At 37.0% G+C, this 27,529-nt stretch overlaps 1 protein-coding gene across 2 annotated transcripts in view; it reads right to left on the bottom strand.

Moving 5' to 3' along the window:
- The window catches only part of NALCN (sodium leak channel, non-selective), a 1,159,715-nt gene that overhangs the window by 115,130 nt on the left and 1,017,056 nt on the right, over positions 1 to 27,529 (bottom strand). For both annotated transcript variants that reach the window (XM_053707809.1, XM_053707808.1), the window contains 6 exons: positions 21,820 to 21,924; positions 21,505 to 21,611; positions 15,127 to 15,247; positions 12,089 to 12,187; positions 10,689 to 10,782; positions 6,269 to 6,375 (listed from right to left, as the gene is read on the bottom strand). In XM_053707809.1, coding sequence (XP_053563784.1) covers positions 6,269 to 6,375; positions 10,689 to 10,782; positions 12,089 to 12,187; positions 15,127 to 15,247; positions 21,505 to 21,611; positions 21,820 to 21,924 — 633 coding nt within the window. The remainder of the gene's footprint in view (positions 1 to 6,268; positions 6,376 to 10,688; positions 10,783 to 12,088; positions 12,188 to 15,126; positions 15,248 to 21,504; positions 21,612 to 21,819; positions 21,925 to 27,529) is intronic.

The following is a 27,529-nucleotide window of genomic DNA, read 5'->3' as shown; positions in this document are numbered from 1 at the left end:
GTAACAATTAACATTGGACATCTAGACATCAGACTTTAATTCACCTATGTAAAGTTGGCACCCCATGTTTGTAAAAACTGAATTAAAATATACCATTCGTTTGTGCTGCGTTTGTGCTGATTTGTGCCGCAAAAATGAACGTTTGTGCCGGTTTGGTTTAGGAGATATTGCGCATTATTTTTTTATGAAACCCCGCCCACTTTGCACCCCATATTATGCAATTTTAAAAACAAATATACCATTTGTTTGTGCTGATTTGTGCCGCAAAAACGAACGTTTGTGCCGGTTTGGTTTCGGAGATATAGCGCATTATATTTGATGAAACTCCGCCCACTTTGCACCCCATGTGATGCAATTTTAAAAACAAATATATTATTTGCTTGTGCTGCGTTTGTGCTGATTTGTGCTGCAAAAACAAACATTTGAGTCGGTTTGGTTTCAGAGATATAGCGCATTATTTTTTATGAAACCCCGCCCACTTTGCACCCCATGTTATTCAATTTTAAAAACAAATATACCATTTATTTGTGCTGCGTTTGTGCTGATTTGTGCTGCAAAAACGAATGTTTGTGCCGGTTTGGTTTAGGAGATATTGCGCATTATTTTTTGTGAAACCCCGCCTACTTTGCACCCCATGTTATGTAATTTTAAAAACAAATATGCCATTTGTTTGTGCTGCGTTTGTGCTGATTTGTGCCGCAAAAAAGGAACGTTTGTGCCAGTTTGGTTTCGGAGATATAGCGCATTATATTTGCTAAAACCCTGCCCACTTTGCACCCCATGTTATGCAATTTTAAAAACAAATATACCATTTGTTTGTGCTGTGTTTGTGCTGATTTGTGCTGCAAAAATGAACATTTGTTCCGGTTTGATTTCAGAGATATTACCCATTATATTTGCTGAAACTCCACCCACTTTGCACCCCATGTTATGCAATTTTAGAAACTAATATAGCATTTGTTTGTGTGTTTGTGCTGATTTGTACTGCAAAAACAATTGTTTGTGTCGGTTCGGTTTCTGAGATAATGGACATTCAAGATTTTTAGATTATGTAAACTCAAGCACCAACTTTGCACCTATGTTATTAAATTTAAAAAACAAAAATCCCATTTGTTTGTGCTGATTTGTGACACAAAAAGAAACGTTTGTGTCAATTTGGTTTCGAAGATACTGCATATTATATGTTATTAATATCAATCCTCATTGACTTAACACTTTATGTTATTAAATGTTACATACAACTATATTCATTTGTTCCCTGTTTGTGCCGAATTGGTGGATATTGCACATAATATTTTAGTTAATCTGTTTAGTTTTGCCTACTGAGATATTACACATATGTTAGGACATGTATCCTCAGTCTGCAACCATTAATTAATTGTAAATAAAAATACACTATTGTGCTGAATAGAGACAATTTGTGGATGTTTTTTTAAGGGAAATATAGAACACCAATGATTAAAGGGACATTATACACTCATTTTTTCTTTGCATAAATGTTTTGTAGATGATCTATTTATATAGCCCATAAAGTTTTTTTTTTTTTTTTTTAAGAATTGATCGTTTTTGCTTATTTTTAAATAACATTGCTCTAATTTTGAGACTCTTAACTAAGCCCCAAAGTTTTAGGAGAATACCGAAGTATACCTATTCCAGCTTGCTTCTGTTTGTGTAAAGGGTCTTTTCATATGCAAAGGAAGGGGGAGTGTCTGATATTTCCCACTTGCAGTGGGTGCTCCAGTAACCTTTTAAACAGAGCTAAACTGGAAGCTTCTAAGTAAGTTTTTAAATGGTTTTATACCGGATTTTTATATCAGTATCTGTGCATATTATTCTTTATAATAGTGTCTATTACATGCAGTTATATGAAAATTGGTGTATACTGTCCCTTTAACACTGCACCAGAAAGTAAAATGTAAGAGGGTTACATTGCACCAGAGAGGATAATGTGGCATTTACAGGGCCAGATTTGTAATGAGGCAGAGTAGGCATGTGCCTACAGGCGCCCTCCATAGAGGGGAGCCATGCCCGAACCTAATTATTGGTGTTCTGTCAACTAATTCGACAGAACACCGGCAACAACAAGGAAGGTGCGCTCTATATAGAACACTATTCAGAGTGCACCTCCTTCTTTTCCATGACCGGCGGCTTCCATGGGTGCAGAGAGGGACTTCGGTGTAGGCTGCCTATTAAAAAGCCTGTCCAGCACAGTCAGGCGTTTCATTGGGCAGCCTACACCGGGGTCCTTCCCTGCCACCACGGAAGCCGTCGGTAACATAAAACAAGGGGGATGCACTCTGTTTAGTGCACTCTGTGCCTATGGGCGTCCGAAATGTAAATCCGGCCCTGGGCATTAAGGGATTAACATGGTAACATACCGGTTTATACGTCATACATGGGGTTATTGAAGAGTAATGGATGGGAAGGAGCCCAAACCATAGCTTAAGTAATTTAACTGCAAAGTAAGACCTAGATTTGGAGTTTGGCGGTAGCCGTGAAAACCAGCGTTAGAGGCTCCTAACGCTGGTTTTAGGCTACCGCCGGTATTTGGAGTCACTCAAAATAGGGTCTAACGCTCACTTTTCAGCCGCGACTTTTCCATACCGCAGATCCCCTTACGTCAATTGCGTATCCTATCTTTTCAATGGGATCTTTCTAACTCCGGTATTTAGAGTCGTTTCTGAAGTGATCGGAACAGCCAATAGAAAGCAAGCTCAATCTGATTGGCTGATTGGATCAGCCAATCGGATTGAACTTGATTTTGATTGGCTGATTCCATCAGCCAATCAGAATATTCCAACCTTAATTCCGATTGGCTGATAGAATCCTATCAGCCAATCGGAATTCGAGGGACGCCATCTTGGATGACGTCCCTTAAAGGGACCGTCATTCTGCAGTTGGACGTCGCCGGAAGAAGATGGGTCCGCGGTGGAGGTCTTCAGGATGGAGCCGGTCGTCATCGGATGAAGATAGAAGATGCCGCTTGGATCAAGATGGTTGCCGGTCCGGATCGCCTCTTCTTCCCGGATAGGATGAAGACTTTGGAGCCTCTTTTGGACCTCTTCAGCCACCGGATGATGGATCGCCAACCCCCGCTTGGGTTGGATGAAGATTTTGGAGCCAGGACGGATCAGTGATACTTGGTGAGGTGAAGACAAGGTAGGAAGATCTTCAGGGGCTTAGTGTTAGGTTTATTTAAGGGGGGTTTGGTTTAGATTAGGGGTATGTGGGTGGTGGGTTGTAATGTTGGGGGGGGTATTGTATGTTTTTTTTTACAGGCAAAAGAGCTGAACTTCTTGGGGCATGCCCTGCAAATGGCCCTGTTCAGGGCTGGTAAGGTAAAAGAGCTTTTAACTTTAGTAATTTAGAATAGGGTAGGGCATTTTTTATTTTGGGGGGCTTTGTTGTTTTATTAGGGGGCTTAGAGTAGGTGTAATTAGTTTAAAATTGTTGTAATATTTTTCTTATGTTTGTAGATATTTTTTTATTTTTTGTAACTTAGTTCTTTTTTATTTTTTGTACTTTAGTTAGTTTATTTCATTGTAGTTATTTGTAGATATTGTATTTAATTAATGTATAGATAGTGTAGTTAGGTTTAATTGTAGGTAATTGTAGGCATTTTATTTAATTAATTTAATGATAGTATAGTGTTAGGTTTAATTGTAACTTAGGTTAGGATTTATTTTACAGATAATTTTGTAATTATTTTAACTAGGTAACTATTAAATAGTTCTTAACTATTTAATAGCTATTGTACCTGGTTAAAATAATTACAAAGTTGCCTGTAAAATAAATATTAATCCTAAAATAGCTACAATGTAATTATAATTTATATTGTAGCTATATTAGGATTTATTTTACAGGTAAGTATTTAGCTTTAAATAGGAATAATTTATTTAATAAGAGTTAATTTATTTCGTTAGAATAAAATTATATTTAAGTTAGGGGGGTGTTAGTGTTAGGGTTAGACTTAGCTTTAGGGGTTAATCCATTTATTAGAATAGCGGTGAGCTCCGGTCGGCAGATTAGGGGTTAATAATTGAAGTTAGGTGTCGGCGATGTTAGGGAGGGCAGATTAGGGGTTAATACTATTTATTATAGGGTTAGTGAGGCGGATTAGGGGTTAATAACTTTATTATAGTAGCGCTCAGGTCCGCTCGGCAGATTAGGGGTTAATTATTGTAGGTAGCTGGCTGCGACGTTGTGGGGGGCAGGTTAGGGGTTAATAAATATAATATAGGGGTCGGCGGTGTTAGGGGCAGCAGATTAGGGGTACATAAGGATAATGTAAGTAGCGGCGGTTTACGGAGCGGAAGATTAGGGGTTAAAAATAAAATGCAGGTGTCAGCGATAGCGGGGGCGGCAGATTAGGGGTTAATAAGTGTAAGGTTAGGGTTGTTTAGACTCGGGGTACATGTTAGGGTGTTAAGTGCAGACGTAGAAGTGTTTCCCCATAGCAAACAATGGGGCTGCGTTAGGAGCTGAATGCGGCTTTTTTGCAGGTGTTAGGTTTTTTTTTCAGCTCAAACAGCCCCATTGTTTCCTATGGGGGAATCGTGCACGAGCACGTTTTTGAGGCTGGCCGCTTGCGTAAGCAACTCTGGTATTGAGAGTTGAAGCTGCGTTAAAAATGCTCTACGCTCCTTTTTTGGAGCCTAACGCAGCCATTCTGTGGACTTTCAATACCAGAGTTATTTTTATGGTGCGGCCAGAAAAAAGCCAGCGTTAGATTTTCGGGTCGTTACCGACAAAACTCCAAATCTAGCCGTATATAAGTAAAAACCCACTACTTAATTGAAAAAGGAAATTTTCAATTAAATTGCAGTAAAGCCCTCTTCAACCCCATTAAGCCTAATAAACGTCCTTTAGCCAATTTAACCTCTTTGTTGCCATATTAATCGCCTGTAATGTTATGTTAACCACAGACAGCCCAATATTAACTTGCTAAGAATTAACAAGCGCTTAAAAGCACTCAAGCAAGTTTTCTTATATAAGTCACTTCTTTTTTAGTCGCTTTTTTTTTTTAAACATTTAGGGGGCATTACATCCCTGGCGATGGGGGAAAAAATTGTCTGACTAGTTTTCTATGCAGCTTCAGCAGTGTAGTTACGCAGCACAACAGTCTAGTTTCAGTGTAACTAGACTGTTGCGCTGAGCAGCTACACTGCTGCGCTGCATAGAAAACTTAAACAGGTTTTTTTCCAGTTGCCAGGGATGTAATCTCCCCCATATGTTTTTAAATATTTTTTTCTGGAGTGAAAGTCACATCTGTTCTTTTGTATACCCCAAAGTTTTATAATTCTATTTGTACTTACAAACATTTTTTGTTGTTATAATAATTTGGAATCGAAGAGTACATGTACACATAATGCGCAATATCTCCGAAATCAAACCAGAACAATCGTTTGTTTTTGCAGCACAAATCAGCACAAACGTAGGACAAACGAATGGTATATTTTAATTCAGTTTTTACAAACATGGGGTGCCAACTTCACATAGGTCTTTGATTCCACTCTTTGCAAAAAAGTTCAAATTCCTTCAAATTGCAAAAGGAACTACTGTGTACAGCTCTCTTTAGGTAATTCAAAGATTTTCTTTTTCTGAAGCTATATCTATGTGAAATTCATCTTCAGCTTTCCGACAGACGCAAGCAGGGTTTGTACCAAAATATCTTGATATTTGGAGCTATTTATTATCCCATCTATCTTGACAAGAGCCCCTAACCCAACTGAAGAGAATCAGTCCCAAATCAAGAGAATCAGCCCCAAATCATGATTCTGCCGCCACAATGTTTCAAAGTTAGTATGGTGTTCCTTATATGATGAACATTTAGATTGTTATTTCTGTCTTTACATTTCAAAAACCTGACGTTTAATAAGGGTGTGTAGACTTTTATATACATTGTATTTCTATTAAAACTGAACAAAAATGCTGCAAATTCTCTGGTACTTTGGGGAGTTTTTTTCTCCAAAATTCCTCGTAGCAAAGGGGTTAAACAATTTTGCAAAATCAAAACTATTATGCAAATTTAATGATGGTTAATCTAAACTGCTAGTTCACATAGGACTGATATGAACGTGTAATTTGTGAGGATGATTTAATAATACTTCAAAGGTCTGTTTATTTGCAAATAAATAGGACATACTACAGTATTATCTGAATGGGATACACACAATGCTTTTCAAATGTTGACTATAGATGCCCCAAATGAAATCCCAGTAGTTAATTGAAAATTAAAACTATTTTCCTTCAACAGATTTCTTTGTACCTTGACGGATAACAACACAGATTGTGCCAATACAAGGACAGCAATGGTCCTCTTGAAGAATGGATGTTGAGTTATATCGTACATTCGTGCTCTAAATCCATCATTATCTATAAAAAAAAAAAAAAAAACATAATTAAAACAGGCAACGATAAACAGTTGAAACATATATTATATGCCATTTTATGTAGATTGTTTTAATTTTCTTTTTAACTAATATAATGGTGACCCCAACAGAGAGGTACTGAGAAAGTATTACTATCAACCTAGACTAACTATAGCTTTGGAATTACAAACTTTGCTCATCAATAAGCAAAGTCTTGTTACCCTTTCATTCTCCTGGTTGTAAGCATAGGATTGAAAGAACAAACCTACCTCACCACTATATCCTCTCACACACTCTTCTATATGGGCTACACTGGTAATGCATGCATGTAAGCTGCCCTCACTTGTACACCAGCAGTTTTATGTACATAACAGCAATGATCTCTAGCAATATGCTTACTGTAACAGTTCTGTTTAAATCATTAGTTAGAAATGTCACCAGAACCTCCCTCATTATGCTATTGAAGCCCCCATAATAAGTGGCCCATCACAGATCTATTGTACTACTTGGCTTACTGAACGATATAAACACAAGTTTATTTTAATTACAGTCTGTTTTTCCAGTTCAGTACATTAATTTGGTTTTATTTAATATCATCCCTGGCCCATATTTTCTATCATTCTCTTGTTGTCTTTAAATGTTCTATTTCTATGTGATGCACTCTCTCTTAGGGGTAGATTTCCCGAGCCCTCGGAGCACTCACTGAAATATCTTTGAAAAGGTGCTGAACATTTAGTCTCTGCTGGATGTTTTTTTTTTTAAAGAGAAATAATAATGAGAATCTCTAAAATGCATCTCATAGAGAATTAAAAGGGTTAATATCTTCATATCTTCTTAATAAATATGCAGAGCAAATTGTTATGTATTCAGTGCAGATTAACTTAAGTTTCTTACACACTTACTTTTTCTGTTCATGTGATATATTTTTTGTTTTGAGACAACTTCACAATCTTATAGCTCTTGAGATATACTATACTTGTAGGAGTAAAATTCTTAGATAATATTATGACAGTTATGAAAGATGCCTAAGGAAGCCAACTAACTGATACTGACTCATCTTACATAAAAAAAATAGAAAACACAATTATAATTTGTAGACTTTGTATTTTTCTGTTTGAATGTGTTTAGATTTTGTGCTTAAAGGGATATAAAAAAAGTATGTAGAAAAAAAACAAAACAAAAAAAAACTTGCTCAAGCTGGTTCAAATTATAATTTTTTTTTCTTATATCCTCTTAGATGGTGCAGATTCTTAAAATTACTATCAAGAATTATTCTACAAGAATGAAGAAAATGATACTTAAATTAGTTCCTATTATAGTAAGGGAACACAGCACTCTTTTAATTTAAAAAAATAGCTTTTCTACTTAATAAAAAATTGCATTTCACAACGGATTGCATCACACAAAATATCTCCAATATAAATTGTCTCCTACTTCAGAATATCATAAAAATACACCTTTTAGTTATATATTACTTATAACCAGTTACCTCAAAAATCTGTCTCCAGACTTTAAATAGTGAGCACTTAATAATATCAGAGTCAGCTCCTAAACAACAAAACATGCATTATATATTTATATTCCAAGGTACCGCAGCACTTGAACTCCTTAGATATTCAATAATACTTCATTTCAATGAGTGAATCAATCTTGTTTTTTTTATCAGTTTCTTTAAATAAAAAGGTGATTCCTTCCAGTACTGGACTCGGATATTAATAAGGGCTCACTATTTAAAGTCCCAGGATAGATTTTTGAGGTACCTGGTTATAAGTAATATATAACTGAAAGGTATATTGGAGATTTTTTGTGTGATACACTGCTTGTGAAAGGCAATTTTTTTTTTTTTTTTTTTGTTCCTTTACTATGATAGGATCTAATTTAAGTACCATTTTTTCATTCTTGTAGAATAATTCTTGATATAAAACTGTCTGTTTCATTGTTGTAATAAAAAAGCACAAAGGAATTGGTTATACCTAATATATCATTGCAGTATGTATTATTCATTATTTTAAAAGGATTTTACCTAGTTATAGTATCACAATAACTAGTGCTATGCATTAATAAATATCACTGCTTTAGCAGCATTAATATCAAAGAACCCTAAGCACATGCCCGAGAAGCATACACAATTACATTTATAGGTACTACACTGCAAAATAAGTCTATTTTCAAAAGATTTTTGAGACTACGAATAACTATAATATTTGAACAAGATAATAGTACCATTATTTTCACAAGCATTATATATCACATATAGCAGCAGCTATAACCAGGAGACATCCAGGGAACCAGGAATACCCCTAACCATAAGCCTGAAGATAACTTTCCTTACAGATAGCTACGTTCAGCATTTCAATCCTCTTGATATTATCCTTTTCAACATTAAGTGTTTTTAATACATATATGTTTATGTTTGTTTTGTGGAATCTTTTTTAACAAATCTAATAAAGGTTATATTTTATTTTTACGGCACAGACCGTCCCCCCTTTTGGCACTAAAGGTTCTAAATTTAAAGCCACATCACCATGAGATGTGAGTGCTAATAAGTGTACACGCTTCAATCTTTGTATTGAATCAACCCCTCTTTTGCAGTGAATCAATCTTGTTTTTTTTATCAGTTTCTTTAAATAAAAAGGTGATTCCTTCCAGTACTGGACTCGGATATTAATAAGGGCTCACTATTTAAAGTCCCAGGATAGATTTTTAAGGTACCTGGTTATAAGTAATATATAACTGAAAGGTATATTGGAGATTTTTTGTGTGATACACTGCTTGTGAAAGGCAATTTTTTTTTTTTTTTTTTGTTCCTTTACTATAATAGGATCTAATTTAAGTACCATTTTTTCATTCTTGTAGAATAATTCTTGATATAAAACTGTCTGTTTCATTGTTGTAATAAAAAAGCACAAAGGAATTGGTTATACCTAATATATCATTGCAGTATGTATTATTCATTATTTTAAAAGGATTTTACCTTTTATTTCTTTTTTTAACATAATTTGTGCAGACTAAGAGTCCATTATTTCCTGCCACAATCTGTCTCTACACGAAGAAAAAAGATGAGCTTTTCCTTTTAAGGAAAGGGAACACGTACTCGGAGAATTGTGCACAAGCTCCAGTCAGTTTCTTTCCCATGATCAATAAAGCACTTTTTTTTTTTTTTACTAAAGCACAGTTTAATATCCCTTTAAAATATTAGTACATTTTTACTTTGCAGACTTCTTACAAAACAACTATCCTAAATACAATGCTATACGTAAAATACAAAGTCTAAAGTGTCTAAATAAAATCAACAAAGTTCAAATTGAATAAAAATGAAATACAAATGATAAACAAAGTAAACTTAATAAAACTTAATACATTGGGTACTATATTATAATGAATGTGTCTCTGCTTCATAATAATAACAAAAATAATAATAATAAAAATAAGAATATCTTTAAATGTTAAATATAACAGAACTACATGAATAACAAAATAGAAAAACAAAATTAAGATCAGAGACCTTACATTCATATAAAAATCTATTAGATTAATCATTTTTTTAATGTTCTGTGAAATTTCCCTAAATCATGGACTACACTAAAATGTTCAAGACCCTAAATGCACCACAATAACAGTTGCAGCCTAACTTCCCCAAATAAGGTAATGTTGGGAGAGTTCAGACATTGAAAAATAATTGTAATAAAGAAGGTGTTTTTGTTTTCAGAAAGTTTTCATTGAGCTGGTATGGTAATTTATTGCAATACTATAGAAAAGTATTGTAATTAAAGTGAAGGTCAATTTTGATGAATTAATGCCCGGTTTTTAATAATCCTATTAAAAACAATGGCACTTTAATTCATCAAAATTGACATTTCACTTCTTTTCTTCAAAAACGTACCTTTTAATCCTGGCAGCCGCTCCAGCGATTTCCCCGGCCGTCGGAAGCCTCTGCAGACGTCAGAAATGACGAATCTGGCTTCCTCCAATCACGGCTTCCCCCCCGGGGGAATCTTGGCCTGATGCAACCCCGTGATTGATTGAAGCCGGATTCGTCATTTTGGACCTGCGAAGACAGCTTGCGACGGACGGAGGAAGTGCTGGAGCGGCTGCCAGGATTAAAATGTAAGTTTGTGAAGAAAATGTGTGAAATGTCAATTTTGATTAATTGAAGTGCCCTTGTTTTTAATAGGATTATTAAAAAACGGCCACTAATTCATCAAAATTGACCTTCACTTTAAAATAGGTCTTATGCTCCTTTAACATCTGATCTGTCTCCAACCATGAAGGATAAATGCTGCATAACTCTGATGTTTTATGTTTAAAATATGATACCTGGGCGAGGTGGGAGATGAAGTGGTTGGGCTATCTTGAGTCTGCTTTTCAAATCTTCCCATCTTCTTTGATCTACTGTCAGCAAAGCTGTACCCTTAATAATATAATGACACAGCAAGTACATAGTTAAAAGTGCAATGTGTGTACAGAAGACAGCAAATAAATAAATACAAGCTCATGTCTGTTACAAATCAAGAAATGTGACTATAAAAATGATCCCAGAAAGAACTACTGTTGTCATCCAAATGCATCATGTAGCCATGTTATTTCGTTTTTAAGCAATTAGGAAACTAGTGATATTTCTTCAAACTAAATAAATGTAATCAATAGTGATTATTTTATGAATATTTTATTTGAATTATTGTTATTGATATTAAAATATATTATTTTCAAAACTGCCTTTCAATCCATTATGCAGTGATGTGTTACAAAGCGTATTGCCAACATAGGGGAAAATATATTACCTGTAAAGTTATTATGCCAAATGACATTGAAATATATATGTGGATAGGTTTACACAACTATTCTACCTTTATTACTACTCAATACACTTTCTAATGCTTTGCTTGCTTGCTGATATATATTTGTAATGAGAACCTAAGCGCTTAGGTATAGAGAACATTTTATAAAATAAGGAGTATATATATTACCTGCCTTCTCAAGGGTAAATAGATTAAAGGGATATAAAACCCACAGATTTTATTTTGTGCTTCAGACAAAACATACAATTTACTTCTGTTATCAAATTGACTTAATTGCCATAATATTCTGTGTGGAGGAGATAACTAGCCTTTAGAGTACTACATGGCAGGAAATAGTGTTGCTATCTAGTGCGCTTGCAAATGGATAGCATTCTTCCAGAAATAGCTCCTAAGCATACATCCCTGCTTTTTTTAAACAAAAGATACCAAGAGAACAAATAAAAATTGATAATAGAAGCAAATTAGAAAGTTTAAAATCGTATGCGCTATGCGAATCATGAAAGAAAACATTTGGTTTTCATATCTCTTGAAGGGCCGTGTGAAGACTCGCCAGAAACAGCAGTTATGAAGCAGCAGTCACAAAGACCGCTCCTCCATAACCCTGTCTGCCTGCTCTGATGAGGTGGACAGGAATCGCCGGAAATTCAACCCGATCGAGTACGATCGGGTTGATTGACACCCCCCTGCTGGCGGCCGCAAGTCTGCAGGGGGCGAAGTTGCACTAGCAGCTCTTGTGAGCTGCTGGTGCAATGCTGAATACGGAGAGCGTATTGCTCTCCGTTTTCAGCGAGGTCTTGCGGACCTGATCCGCACTGTCAGATCAGGTCCGCAAGATCTATGATAAATAGGCCGCTAAGATAGTATTGTAAGATGACAAAGCAAACATTTTATAAATTATTTTATCTATTCAGGTCTTACCTTATTTTCATTAAAGTTTGCTATCACCACACCGACAAAAAGGGTCAGTCCTATCATACAGCCAAGAAACACAAATACGTGAATATAAATTCCATGGATCTGCACAAAAGTAAATGACATACTGTTGTTAAATAGATATGGGATATAGGAGTTTCTTCAGACGGATAATTCTTAATAATAATATGTTCTACTTATATTTATAGCCTAGTTAAAAAAAATTGATTTAAAGCTTTTAAATATGGTGGCTACTGTTTTGTATACTTAACTTGTCTACCTCTATACTGATAATGTAATCTGAATGATCTTTCAATAAAGTTTATCTTTGAAAATAAAGAACTGTAAGATGTTATTGTGAAGTTTGCATTTATATGTAATAAAATATAAGCATTTATAGGTAAACTTTACATAAAATCAGTAGAGTAGTAAAGCGATAAAGAAATAAACACTTAAACTTCAACTTGCTTGCTTCAGGTTATACTTTAAAGGGACATGTAATTGAATTTAAACTTTAATGATTCAGGGTGTACAATTTTACAGAAAAACTATTTCTTCATCTAATTTACTTTTTAATTTACTCCTCTCTTTATCCTTTGTTAAAACATTTCCATGAGAACATACTAGGGTAGGCTCAGGAATGTGCATGTGACTTGAACACTATATGCACTATATGTACAACATTGTTAAAGAAAAAAACATTGTTGCATATGCTGCTGCCATATAGTGTTCAAGACATGTGCACACTCCCAAAACTGTCTTACTATATATTCTTGGAAAGGAGTACATTTCAACAAAGCACGCCATGAGAAAGATGTAAATGAATTAATAGTAGTAAATTGGAAATACTTTTTTTTAATAATACACGGTGGGCTCCATTTATCAAGCAAAATAAGCTGCTTTAGAGCTCTTACAGGGCTCACAAACAAGCAAAGTTAAAGGGACAATCAAGTCCAAAAAAACCTTTCATGATTCAAATAGGGCATGTCATTTTCAACAACTTTCAGTTTAATTTTATCACCAATTTTGCTTTGTTCTCTTGGTATTCTTAGTTGAAAGCTAACCCTAGGAGGTTCATATGCAAATTTCTTGGACCTTGAAGGCCCCCTCTAATCTAAATGCATTTTGATAGTTTTTCCCCACTAGAGGGCATTAGTTCATGTGTTTCATATAGATAACATTGAGCTCATGCACGTGAATTTACAGTGGAGTCAGCTCTGATTGGCTAAAATGCAAGTCTGTCAAAAGAACTGAAATAAGGGGGAAGTCTGCAGAAGCTTAGATACAAGGTAATTACAGAGGTAAAACATGTATTATTATAACTGTGTTTGTTATGCAAAACTGGGGAATTGGTAATTAAGGGATTATCTATCTTTTAAAACAACAAAAATTCTGGTGTTGACTGTCCGTTTAAGGAATGGTGGTCATCCATCCATCTCTTCTTAACCTTTTGGTCACCTCAGAGGTTGTATAGTTCAAACCCCCCCCCAAAAAAGTCAGCAAACACCAGCATTTTTGTTGTTTTAAAAGATAGATAATCCCTTAATTACCCAATCCTCAGTTTTGCATAACTAACAGTTATAATTATACATGTTTTACCTCTGTAATAACCGTGTAGCTAAGCCTCTGCAGACTACCCCTTATTTCAGTTCTTTAGACAGACTTGCATTTTAACCAATCAGTGCTCACTCCATGAACTAATGCCCTCTAGTGGTGAAAAACGTTCAAAATGCACTTAGATTAGAGGCGGCCTTCAAGGTATAAGAAATTAGCATATTTACCTCCTAAGTTTAGCTTTCAACTAAGAATACCAAGAGAACAAAGCACAATTGGTATTCTTTGTTGAAGAGATATCTAGATAGGTAGCGGGCACATGTCTGGAGCACTACATGACAGGAAATCGTGCTGACATCTAGTGCTCTTGCAAATGTATAACACTGTTGCAAAACTGCTGCCATATAGTACTGCAACACGTGCACACTCCTGAGCTTACATCCCTGTTTTTCAACAATGAGTAGCAATGGAAATGTAATAATAGTAAATTGAAAGTTGTTTAAAATTGTATGTTCTGTCTGAATCATGAAAAGAAAACTTTGGCTTTTATGCCCCTTTAAGTGTAGGATTGTGCAAGAGCAGGGGGTGGCGCTGCACACAGGTGGACGGGTTCCATAGTAGGGATCCTTGTCCGTTATTTGATAAATGGGGCCATGTATCTGAATCAGGGCATAAATCCTGTACAGAAATCACGTGCAGCTGTTTTTATCCAGCTGGTGCAATAACAGCGCTGCACACAACACAGCCTTGCACAACAATGGTGTGGAGAAAATAGCTTTGCACACATATAGGGCGTTTACAATACTATAAGGTTTGTGATACGCACTCGTAGAAAGAATAAGTAAAGCTGCATAATTGTTTTATAAAGAGTATGATGTTGGATTATTTATTATTGTGAGGTTGAGATAAAGGGATAATATCAATAGAATTTATTTTAGTAATTATTTATAAATGTATGGTTGGAACTGCAAATAATATATGCACACAGTATACATAACACTTGTAATTATTGACTGAGGTTTTTATTATTATAGTTTACATGTTAAAGGGACAGGAAACCCCAAACTCATTATTTGGATAGAACATACAATTTAAAAAAAACGTTCCAATTTACTTCTATTATCAAATGTGCTTCATTTTCTTGTTATCCTTTGCTGAAGAAACAACATTGCACTGCTGGCAGCTAGCTAAACACATCTAGCCAGCCAATCACAAGAGACAAATATGTGCATGCACCAATCAGCAGCTAGCTCCCACTAGTGTAGAATATGTGCATATTCTTTTTCAACAAGGGATACCAGAAAAACAAAGCACATTTGAAAATAGAAGTGAATTTAAAAGTGCCTTAAAATAACATGCTCTATCCGAATCATGCAAGTTTAATTTTGATTTTCCTATCCCTTTAACATGATTTAGGTATTGTTAGCTTTACTATTTTGTTGTATAGCAAACTGTGTTTGAAATATTGTGCCTTCAATGTGTACACTTACTGGTCCGACACGATGTATGATAACATCTCTGACTTCTACCCAGCCTTTCAGCGACAATACTTCAAACAGTGCAAGCATAGCATTTCCAACATTGTCAAAATTGAAATTGCGTGGATTTGCCCTGTGGGAATAAACATTTATCACATTTAGTAAGTATGTGAGCACCTAAACTTTATACAATCAAATATATATTGAAGAAAAATTGTGAGCATAGTGTGCACTTTTAACATGTTTACTGAATTACAAAATTAATAAAATTGTTTCATATATCAGTAAGATAAATAAATTGGAGTGTCCAGGACCTAACAGCCAACAACATTAAATAGTAGTTACACAACACATTGCTACGTTTTCTTTTTTAAATAAAAAGTAAGTGGGAAACAGGTCCCCGAATTAGAATAAGAATTGTGAACAGAAAGAATTATGGCCACCAGGAGGAGTAGAGAAAAAGTGGGGAGGGAAAACATACATCGCTACACCATAAGAACAATAAAATATCCTTATAGTTGTATGCGGTAGTAGCCAACCAAGCAATATCCAAAAAGTAGTTGTTCATGGGCACAGCTATATTTGTTAGTACTGTTTAGTATCCATACGTTATGTGCATAGTGATATTTTGTTTAGTTACATTAGGGGAGTGAGTTTAAGAATTGATAACGTTTTATGGAAAATCTATATTGACTGATTTATTGTTGCAAGAGTTTAATGGTTGGTTACTTTTTCACTAGCTTTAGAGAGCTTTGGAAGGAGTAAGAAAATACTTACAATATCAATATCATAATAATAGTGATTATAATAATTATAATAATAATAATAGTGATAAATATAATAATAATTATAAATATAATACTGATAAATATAATAAAAATAGTACTGATAATTACAATAAAAATAATAATAATAGTCATAAATATAATAATAATAATAATAATAATAATAATAATAATAACAATAATAGTGATAATTATTTAAAGAAAAAGGATATCCTTCCAAACTAATTGAATCAGGTAGCAGGAAGGCAAGAGAGTTAGATAGGAACACCATACTCCAATCTAAATCTAAGGAGAATAGCTTGAAATTAGTAAATAAACATCTTTTTATCACCAAGTTCAATTCAAATTTCAAATTTATAAGGAAAATATTAAGCAAACATTGGCCCATTTTACTTAAAGATTCTATATTAAATAAAATATTAGAGGGGAAACCAAATACAGTTTTTAAAAGAATACCCACACTCAGAGATTGGCACCCAGTAAAGTAGTTTACACCAAAAAGACTTTGAAGAGTCACTCCCTTGACCTGATCTTTAGCTATCGATGCACTCTCTCAAACTTCACAAACACACCCTTTCCTCTTTCTGACCACCATCTCCTTACTTGCAACATATCATCCCTCCCTACAACTCTCCCTCCTTCTGCTCCTCACACCAAACGTCACAGAAGCATTATGTCATTAGATCAACAACAGCTTTCTAATTCCTTCAAACCTCTCCTCTCATCCTTCTACTCCTTTTCCTGCCCTGACCAATCTATCTGCCACTATAACTCCACCCTTACCTCCGTCCTTGACAATCTCGCCCCTCTTACCATAGCTCGGAAATCAAACACTCATCCTCAGCCCTGGCATACTCCTCTGACATGATACCTACGCAGATGTTCCCGTACTGCTGAGCGGCACTGGAGAAAATCTAGGAATTCATCTGATTTTCAACATTACAAATTTATCTTCAACTCCTACTATTCTGCCCTTAATTTCCATAAGCAACATTACTTCTCTAATCTTATCTCTAATCTTTCTTCAAACCCAAAACGTTTGTTCTCCACTTTCAATACCCTTCTCCGTCCTCCCCCACCTCCTAATACAACTTCTCTGTCAGCTCAAGACTTTGCCAGCCACTTCAATAACAAACTCGACTCCATCAGAAATAAAATCAGCTCTCAACTTAATTCCTTTCTCTCACCCCCTCAAATACTCTCATTCAACCACAACCCACATAACCTTGAACTTAGCTCATTTTCCCCTGTCACTGAGGAAGAAGTCTCGGCATTTATACTGCGCACCCTCACCCCTATACTCACACACACTTTCAACCTCTCCCTCAGAACCGGTATATTTCCCTCATCGCTGAAACATGCACTGGTCACACCCATCCTCAAAAAACCTTCCCTTGATCCTACCTCCCCATCCAACTACCGCCCTATTTCCCTCCTCCCTCTTGCATCAAAGCTTCTCGAAAAACTGGATTATGCACGCCTATCCCATTTCCTTACAATAAACTCCCTCCTTGACCCAGTGAAATCTGGATTTCGTCCCCATCACTCCACAGAGACAGCAATTGTTAAGATTACCAATGACCTACTGACAGCAAAATCAAAAGGCCACTTCTCTCTGCTTATCCTCCTTGATCTGTCCGCAGCCTTTGACACTGTTGACCACCCTCTTTTGATCCAAACCCTCCAATCGTTCGGCATCTGTGACACAGCCCTCTCGTGGCTCTCTTCCTACCTGTCAAACCGTACCTTTAGTGTAGCCTTCTCTGGGGCCTCCTCTGCCCCATCACCACTTTCTGTCGGAGTACTGCAAGGCTCTGTCCTCGGTCCCCTTCTCTTCTCAATCTACACGTCATCACTAGGTTCCCTAATAAAGTCCCACGGTTTACAATATCATTTGTATGCCGACGACACCCAAATCTACTTCTCTGCACCAGACCTATCTCCTTCCTTGCTAACCCGTGTTACTAACTGTCTTTCTCACATTTCTAACTGGATGTCCTCTCACTACCTCAAGCTAAATCTCTCCAAAACTGAGCTCCTTATTTTCCCCCCTTCCTCAAAACTCTCCACCCCCAATCTCTCTATAACTGTCAACAACTCCATCATTACCCCTACCCCGCATGCCAGATGTCTCGGGGTCACATTTGACTCAGATCTTTCTTTCACTCCTCACATTCAGTCCTTGGCTAAAGCCTGCAGCTTCCACCTTAAACACATCTCTAAAATTAGACACTTCCTTACACAAGACACAACTAAGATTTTAATCCACTCTCTCATTCTCTCCCGCCTTGATTACTGCAACTCTGTCCTCTCTGGTCTCCCCACCTGCCGCCTAGCTACTTTACAATCCATAATGAATGCCTCTGCCAGACTCATCTTCCTTACAAGTCGCTCTTCATCTGCTGCACCTCTCTGCCCATCCCTTCACTGGCTTCCTCTTGCCTCTAGGATCAAACACAAAATTCTCATTCTGACATACAAAGCCCTCAACTGCACTGCTCCCCCCTACATCTCAGACCTTGTCTCCAGATACTCTCCCTCCCGTCCCCTTCGCTCTGCTCACGAGCTCCTACTCTCCTCCTCTCTTGTCACCTCATCACACCCGTTTACAGGACTTCTCCAGACTGGCTCCCATCTTGTGGAACTCTCTGCCTCACTCCACAAGACTCTCTTCTAGTTTTAAAAGCTTCAAGTGCTCCCTAAAGACTCTACTGTTCAGGGATGCATACAACCTACACTAACCTTTCCTAATACCAGTTCCTCTCCTCCATTGCTATCCCCTGAACCCCCTTAGCATGTAAGCCTAAGAGTCCAGCTGTTTGTAGATCACCTTCTTAAGAGCTGACTACAACAGTGCAACTCTTGGCAGGGCCCTCTACCCATTTGATCCCTATAATTGTTTTGTTGTACTCCCCCTTTGTTTATAGCGCTGCGGAATCTGTTGGCGCTCTACAAATAACCGATAATAATAATAAAAAGAGGAGTGGTCTATCTTTAGACAACTCTTATTCAAAGAAGGTGGGGACATTTAAATGTGGACACAAAAAAAAGCTCTATGTGTAGTTATATTACACATGGAGCTAAAATCATCACGTCACATACAACTGGAGAAATATTTCCTATGAAGAATTTTCTTACATGCAATTCTCTTTTTATTATATTTGGGATAACTTGCAATTATGGTGTACAATATTTAGGACGCTCTACCAGGAAAGTTAGAAGAAGATGGAGTGAGCATTTGCAGAACATACATAAGCAGTACCCCAAACATGGGGTCTCAAGACATTGTACTTTATTTCACTCCAGTGAAGTGTGTCGGATATCTATCACTCCATTGAATTATATATATCCCACTTGTGGTATCAATAGATTCATGAAATTAAGGCAGAGAGAGACATACTGGATTTATAAATTTGAGTCACTGTTTCCAAAAGGTCTCAATGAAGTAATAGATACTGCTGCGTTCTGAGCAAGGGGTTCAGACATAAAATCCATAGAGCCAACACTGCAACATATGTACGGGTCCCTCTGTACACATTTATCAAGACTACAGTACCACAGTAGTGGTACATTACATACACTAAATTGGGGGAGCACATATGAGTCACTCTAATTGACACTATTAATATCACATAGTTTAGTCACTATCCCTACATTCAACATCAACAATCACATATTGATATATATTCATATAATACTTCCGTATTAGTGAGGTAGTAATTGTCATTTCTATAGGTAAATCATTTGGATGATACCTCCTGAATCATGATATTGAGACACACACACACCACGGGTGGTTGCACATTCAGCCCCCAGTACCTGTTTGTGAAACTAATTGTCTACCAACTGGGATAACAATGAGCTAATATATATACACACCACTGTAATGGTGGATTACACCATTTAGTATGTTTTTAGTTTTAAGCTTATTCCCAATTACAGTCAGATGTAGAATGCACTGACTATGCCTCATTGTAGCTGTTTTTGCTTAACTGACATAGTATATTAATCACTACTGCACTTTAGATTATATGAGGATATAGTTATTAACAATATCCCCCTTTTCCCCCACTTATATTTATATTTCTTTATGTAGAAATATCAAAATATAGCGATAGATCGCACACAGAACCACATTCCATTTTATCTTATTTTATTTTTATGAAATACTATAAGTTATTATGTGAGGGGCCCTCTATTACAGTGTTGAGGTTTGCAGTAATTTATATAGGATTTGTTGTTACTCGTTCACAATTCCTGTGTGGAGGAGGTGTCTAAGAGTCTGTAGCATTACACACATAGATCAGTCACATGACCCTATCTCCACCTATTAGCAATTAACATTCTAGCAATCTTGTGTCTGATAGTCAGGAAAATATACATGGAGAGATCACTCCAAGTAGGATCTCTATGGTAAGTGTGTCTTTGTATTATAAATATTGCTTCACACTTACTTATACATTATATCATTTGGGTATAATTATTTTTTTGATCCGGACTGGATTTTATTTCAATGCTATATTCAAGTGGCAAATTGAGATCTTTTATGATTTCTTGATTTAGCGAGTGCTATGCCGTAGTAATTTGGGATACCCTTGTTGAACCATTTGTTGTTCGTAGGAAGTTCAAATCATGCATATACAGATTTTAAAAACTGTGAGATCCACACAGCTGCACTCACTAATTAAGAAACTTTTGATAGGTAGTGAGGTGTTTAATAAGGTAGCATTTGAACATTGCTAGATTATGCCTGATGAAATGGCTTGCAAGTGGAGAAACGCATTGCACAAGAGGGGTTATATTTGTACATGTTGAATCCTTGAATATTGTATACTTTTTAACATTGTTTTAAAGAAAATTGATTTCTTATAACTGTTTATTATTGGAACTTTGCCACCTTTATTTGAGACACCTTCCTGTAACCCTATAGAGAGGGTTCCTGCTACCAGAGTTCAGTTAAACTAGAACACTGCAAATCTCTATTACGTTTCCATCAGCACATTTAGGGTGCAGCAACCACATGTGAGTACCCTGTGCTTTTTTAATTTATTGTGTTGGATTACCCTATTGATTCGCACATGAGGCGCCCTCTTTTGTGTCTACACATTCACAAAATCTTATTGAGCAAAGGTAGAAGCAGTTAATCTATGTAACACCATCCAGTCATGATTTCCTAAAAATGTCAATTCGTAATCCTAATTTAAGGCTAGTAAGACTGCTAGTAAATCCTAAACATGAGCTGGTCCCTATTGCTATTAGGGGAGATAAAGGTGGGCGCAAACCCTTAGTTAGAGTTAATAAAAGTCTGGGGGTTAGTGTTTATTGTGGTTGACACCAGGTCATAGTTAAGGATACCTGACTATAACACTGGTACCTTGGGTAAGCTGCTTATTACATGGCTGGTCATAGAAAAAAATCCATAAAGAGTTGCATATAGAACATCTGTGTAAATGTGTGGGTCTGTTGTAATACCAGCACAAAAATGGGGCAACTACACAAGTTGTGAGACAACCTAAAACCTCCATGTTATTGTTTTAGTGTTTTCTGCATAATTGTAAGAAGTGTATTGTGTTAAGAAATTCTCATTACATAGAGGGTTACTTACCAGACCCTTGGAACCCAAAACCCTGGCTTTTTTTCTTCTGGTTTAAGCTTCAAATTTAAATTTTTTGAAACACTAACATTTATCCGAAATATTCCATGGCAATCTTCCTACATATAAAAGAACAGAAGAACATATTATTAATCAAAGCGCATGTATATCTCAGCAATTGGTTTTAGAGTGAAGGAACACTGCTGGTCTTATATAGAGGTATGCAAAATGCAAATGTTTTCAAAATAATGGATAGTAATGATAGTGATGATTATAAAAGTTCTGGTTAAACAATTCATTATGTAGGACATTGTATACTTTACTTACCCTCCTGTGAATATGTGGATCATTGCACTTCGCCAGCTTCCCAGCAAACAACTGAACACCGAAGCTGGCAAATACTAACATTAGTGTCAGCAGAAGAATAGATACCTGTAAGTATTGCATCATAAGTCTTTTTGTTACATTCTTTTTAAATTAATAGCTGCTATGATAAATATTATCAAACCTTAGTATATTATTGAGCGCAATGGAAAATACCCTATTAATAGAACTGGCTATTTGTTTGCCAAATATTTCTGAGATATGTAAAAATAACAACAAACCTACTAATTCATTTTATTTAACCTTTTTGCTTCTGACTTTAGAAGAGTAACTTCTGAGAAGATAATGTTAATGCATTAGGTAGTAATATGTCCTTTTCTTTTTATATCAGATGATTTTTTGTATATGTTTTTGCTATAGACAAACAGCCATATGGCTTTCCAGAGGTAAAAGATGAAGGTGACAAGTCCAGTATAAAAACAGCCTACTAGTGGTTACAATATATCCAAGATAATGACTCCTTAAAGGCACAGTGTACTGTAAAACTGATCTCCCTTTAATATGTTTCCAGTGACTTGTCGTACCAGCTGTGGAGTTTAAAATTAATGGAAAAATCACTAATTTGGGTTTATTTCTATATATGAAAAAGCTGCATCTGCTTATTGAAGCTATAACCCAATCAAATGGGCAGAGCTAACAGGAACAACACACATCATTATCCTATCTATCATTATACATAAAGTCCACCTAATCTCTGTACACACAGACTGAAATTTAGAGAAAAGAATGGAAAATTATTTTTGTACCTATCTGTCCCACCCCCACAGTGTGATTTCTTCTAAACTGTTTTATGTTCATAGCTTTTTTATAACCACATAATCCGCATAGGTTCCAGTATAGGTGGGGAAACAACATGCAAAGGCAGCTATTTCAAATGACAAAAGCTAAAGGTGCTATATAATGTAATACAATTCAACAGGTAAAATGGATCATTGGGAACACATTAAAGGGCAAAACATAATTACAGAACACTGTTCCTTTAATTATTTTGTTTATAAAGATCTGTTCAAGTAAATTATTATTTTCCTTCTGCAACAGTCTTTACAACTAACGGCCAGTGTAGAGCAGAAGTAATTTTTTTGCGCTCAGAGATTCTCACTCGTTTTACGAGTTAAAAAGCAAAAACTTTGTGCTCTTGCGTTTGCAAACTCGCAGTAACAAATAGACTTTGTGAAGTTGCGAATGCATAATTGCATTTCCCCATAGACTTCAATGGAGCTGAAAAAGTTGAAAAAACCCCCACCCACAAGTGGCACTAACATGATTGTGGGTATTTAAAGGCACAACATAAAAAGATAATATTGCATATTTCATAATCCAATGCTCTGTACATAGCAGAATATGTTCTATTTATTCTTAAAGAGATATTTAAATATATATCTGATGGATTTTTTCACAAATATATATTTATAGCTATATATACATGAATATATATTGAATCTATAGTGGTATAGATATATACAGATATATATAGGAATATCTATCTAAAAATACATAGAACATATTATGTTATGTTCAGAGCATTGGATTGTATAACATTTACAGTAAATACACAAACACTTTATTAAATATGAATATTGCATAAATATAATTGTTTCATGTTTACATCTACTTGACTCCAATGCACTTATTTATATACAACAACAAGGGGGTTTGGTTAAGAACACCAAAAAAACATTTTATATATTAGCACACATAGTGTGGGAGTGCTGCCAAAGTGACCAAAATAATTACAAAACAACAATAAGTATTGGCACACATCCAAACACTTAAAGGGACAGTCTAGTCCAAAATAAACTTTCATGATTCAGATAGAGAATGTAATTTTAAGCAATTTTCCAATTTACTTTTATCACCAATTTTGCTTTGTTCTCTTGGTATTCTTAGTTGAAAGCTTAACCTAGGAGGTTCATATGCTAATTTCTTAGACCTCGAAGGCCACCTCTTTTCAGAATGCATTTTAACAGTTTTTCACCACTATAGGATGTTAGTTCATGTTTTTCATATAGATAACACTGTGCTCATACATGTGAAGTTATCTGGGAGCTAGCACTGATTGGCTAAACTGCAAGTCTGTCAAAAGAACTGAAATAAAGGGGCAGTTTGCAGAGGTTTAGATACAAGATAATCACAGAGGTAAAAACATAATTTATGCTTACCTGATAAATTTATTTATCTTGTAGTGTATCCAGTCCACGGATCATCCATTACTTGTGGGATATTCTCCTTCCCAACAGGAAGTTGCAAGAGGATCACCCACAGCAGAGCTGCTATATAGCTCCTCCCCTAACTGCCATATCCAGTCATTCGACCGAAACAAGCCGAGAAAAGAGAAACCATAGGGTGCAGTGGTGACTGAAGTTTAATTAAAATTTAGACCTGCCTTAAAAGGACAGGGCGGGCCATGGACTGGATACACTACAAGAGAAATAAATTTATCAGGTAAGCATAAATTATGTTTTCTCTTGTTAAGTGTATCCAGTCCACGGATCATCCATTACTTGTGGGATACCAATACCAAAGCTTAAGTACACGGATGATAGGAGGGACAAGGCAGGAACTTAAACGGAAGGAACCACTGCCTGTAGAACCTTTCTCCCAAAAACAGCCTCCGAAGAAGCAAAAGTATCAAATTTGTAAAATTTTGAAAAGGTATGAAGCGAAGACCAAGTCGCAGCCTTGCAAATCTGTTCAACAGAGGCCTCATTTTTAAAGGCCCAGGTGGAAGCCACAGCTCTAGTAGAATGAGCTGTAATTCTTTCAGGGGGCTGCTGTCCAGCAGTCTCATATGCTAAACGGATTATACTCCGAAGCCAAAAAGAAAGAGAGGTTGCCGAGGCCTTTTGACCTCTCCTCTGTCCAGAGTAAATAACAAACAGGTGAGATGTTTGGCGAAAATCTTTAGTAGCCTGCAAGTAAAACTTCAATGCACGGACTACGTCTAGATTATGCAAAAGACGTTCCTTCTTTGAAGAAGGATTAGGGCATAATGATGGAACAACAATCTCTTGATTGAAACCACCTTAGGTAAAAACCCAGGTTTTGTACGCAGAACTACTTTATCTGAATGAAAGATCAGATAAGGAGAATCACAATGTAAGGCAGATAACTCAGAGACTCTTCGAGCCGAGGAAATAGCCATCAGAAAAAGAACTTTCCATGATAGTAGTTTGATATCAATAGAATGAAGGGGTTCAAACGGAACCCCTTGAAGAACTTTAAGAACCAAGTTTAAGCTCCATGGGGGAGCAACAGGTTTAAACACAGGCTTAATTCTAACTAAAGCCTGACAAAATGCCTGAACGTCTGGAACTTCTGCCAGACGCTTGTGTAAAAGAATAGACAGAGCAGAAATCTGTCCCTTTAAAGAACTAGCTGATAGTCCTTTGTCCAAACCCTCTTGGAGGAAGGACAATATCCTAGGAATCCTAACCCTACTCCATGAGTAATTCTTGGATTCACACCAATGAAGATATTTACGCCAAATCTTGTGGTAAATTTTGCTGGTGACAGGCTTTCGTGCCTGTATTAAGGTATCAATTACTGACTCGGAGAAGCCACGCTTTGATAGGATCAAGCGTTCAATCTCCATGCAGTCAGTCTCAGAGAAGGTAGATTCGGATGATTGAAAGGACCTTGTATTAGAAGGTCTTGTCTCAGAGGCAGAGTCCATGGTGGAAAGGATGACATGTCCACTAGGTCTGCATACCAGGTCCTGCGTGGCCACACAGGCGCTATCAATATCACCGATGCTCTCTCCTGTTTGATTTTGGCAATCAGAAGAGGGAGCAGAGGAAACGGTGGAAACACATAGGCCAGGTTGAAGAACCCAGGCGCTGCTAGAGCATCTATCAGTGCCGCTTCTGGGTCCCTGGACCTGGATCCGTAACAAGGAAGCTTGGCGTTCTGGCGAGACGCCATGAGATCCAGTTCTGGTTTGCCCCAACGGAGAACCAATTGAGCAAACACCTCCGGATGGAGTTCCCACTCCCCCGGATGAAAAGTCTGACGACTTAGAAAATCCGTCTCCCAGTTCTCTACCCCTGGGATATGGATCGCTGAAGAGTGAGTCTCTGCCCAGCAAATTATCTTGGAGACTTCTGACATCGCTAGGGAACTCCTGGTCCCCCCTTGATGGATGATGTAAGCCACAGTCGTGATGTTGTCCGACTGAAATCTGATGAACCTCAGTGTTGCTGAGGCCAAGCTAGAAGAGCATTGAATATTGCTCTTAACTCCAGAATATTTATTGGGAGGAGTTTCTCCTCCTGAGTCCATGAACCCTGAGCCTTCAGGGAGTTCCAGACTGCACCCCAACCTAGAAGGCTGGCGTCTGTTGTTACAATGGTCCAATCTGGCCTGCGAAAGGTCATACCTTTGGACAGATGGACCCGAGATAACCACCAGAGAAGAGAATCTCTGGTTTCCTGATCCAGATTTAGTAGAGGGGACAAATCTGTGTAATCCCCATTCCACTGACTGAGCATGCATAATTGCAGCGGTCTGAGATGCAGGCGCGCAAATGGCACTATGTCCATCGCCGCTACCATTAAGCCGATTACTTCCATGCACTGAGCCACCGTGGGGCGCAGAATGGAGTGAAGAACACGGCAAGCATTTAGAAGTTTTGATAACCTGGACTCCGTCAGGTAAATTTTCATTTCTATAGAATCTATCAGAGTCCCTAGGAAGGAAACCCTTGTGAGAGGAGATAGAGAACTCTTTTCTTCGTTCACTTTCCACCCATGCGACCTCAGAAATGCCAGAACTATCTCTGTATGAGACTTGGCAATTTGAAAGCTTGATGCCTGTATCAGGATGTCGTCTAGGTAAGGAGCCACCGCTATGCCTCGCGGTCTTAGAACCGCCAGAAGTGAGCCCAGAACCTTTGTAAAAATTCTTGGGGCTGTAGCCAACCCGAATGGAAGAGCTACAAACTGGTAATGCCTGTCTAGAAAGGCAAACCTCAGGAACCGATGATGATTCTTGTGGATCGGAATGTGAAGGTAGGCATACTTTAAGTCCACTGTGGTCATGTACTGACCCTCTTGGATCATGGGTAAAATGGTTCGAATAGTTTCCATCTTGAATGATGGAACTCTGAGGAATTTGTTTAGGATCTTTAGATCCAAAATTGGTCTGAAGGTTCCCTCTTTTTTGGGAACCACAAACAGATTTGAATAAAACCCCTGTCCTTGTTCCGTCCGCGGAACTGGATGGATCACTCCCATTACAAGGAGGTCTTGCACGCAGCTTAGGAATGCCTCTTTCTTTATCTGGTTTGCAGATAATCTTGAAAGGTGAAATCTCCCTTGTGGGGGAGAAGCTTTGAAGTCCAGAAGATATCCCTGAGATATGATCTCCAATGCCCAGGGATCCTGAACATCTCTTGCCCACGCCTGGGCGAAGAGAGAGAGTCTGCCCCCTACTAGATCCGTTGTCGGATAGGGGGCCGCTCCTTCATGCTGCCTTGGAGGCAGCAGCAGGCTTTCGGCCTGCTTGCCCTTGTTCCAGGACTGGGTAGGTTTCCAGGCCTGCTTAGTTTGAGGAAAAGGTCCCTCTTGTTTTGAAGTAGAGGGAGCTGATCCTGCACCTGCCTTGAAATTTCGAAAGGCACGAAAATTAGACTGTTTGGCCCTTGATTTGGCCCTGT

Source organism: Bombina bombina, chromosome 3, assembly GCF_027579735.1.
Source record: "Bombina bombina isolate aBomBom1 chromosome 3, aBomBom1.pri, whole genome shotgun sequence".
Taxonomy (NCBI): domain Eukaryota; kingdom Metazoa; phylum Chordata; class Amphibia; order Anura; family Bombinatoridae; genus Bombina; species Bombina bombina.
The sequence above is the reverse complement of the archived record's forward strand: the minus strand, read 5'-3'. Positions and strand labels throughout refer to the sequence as shown.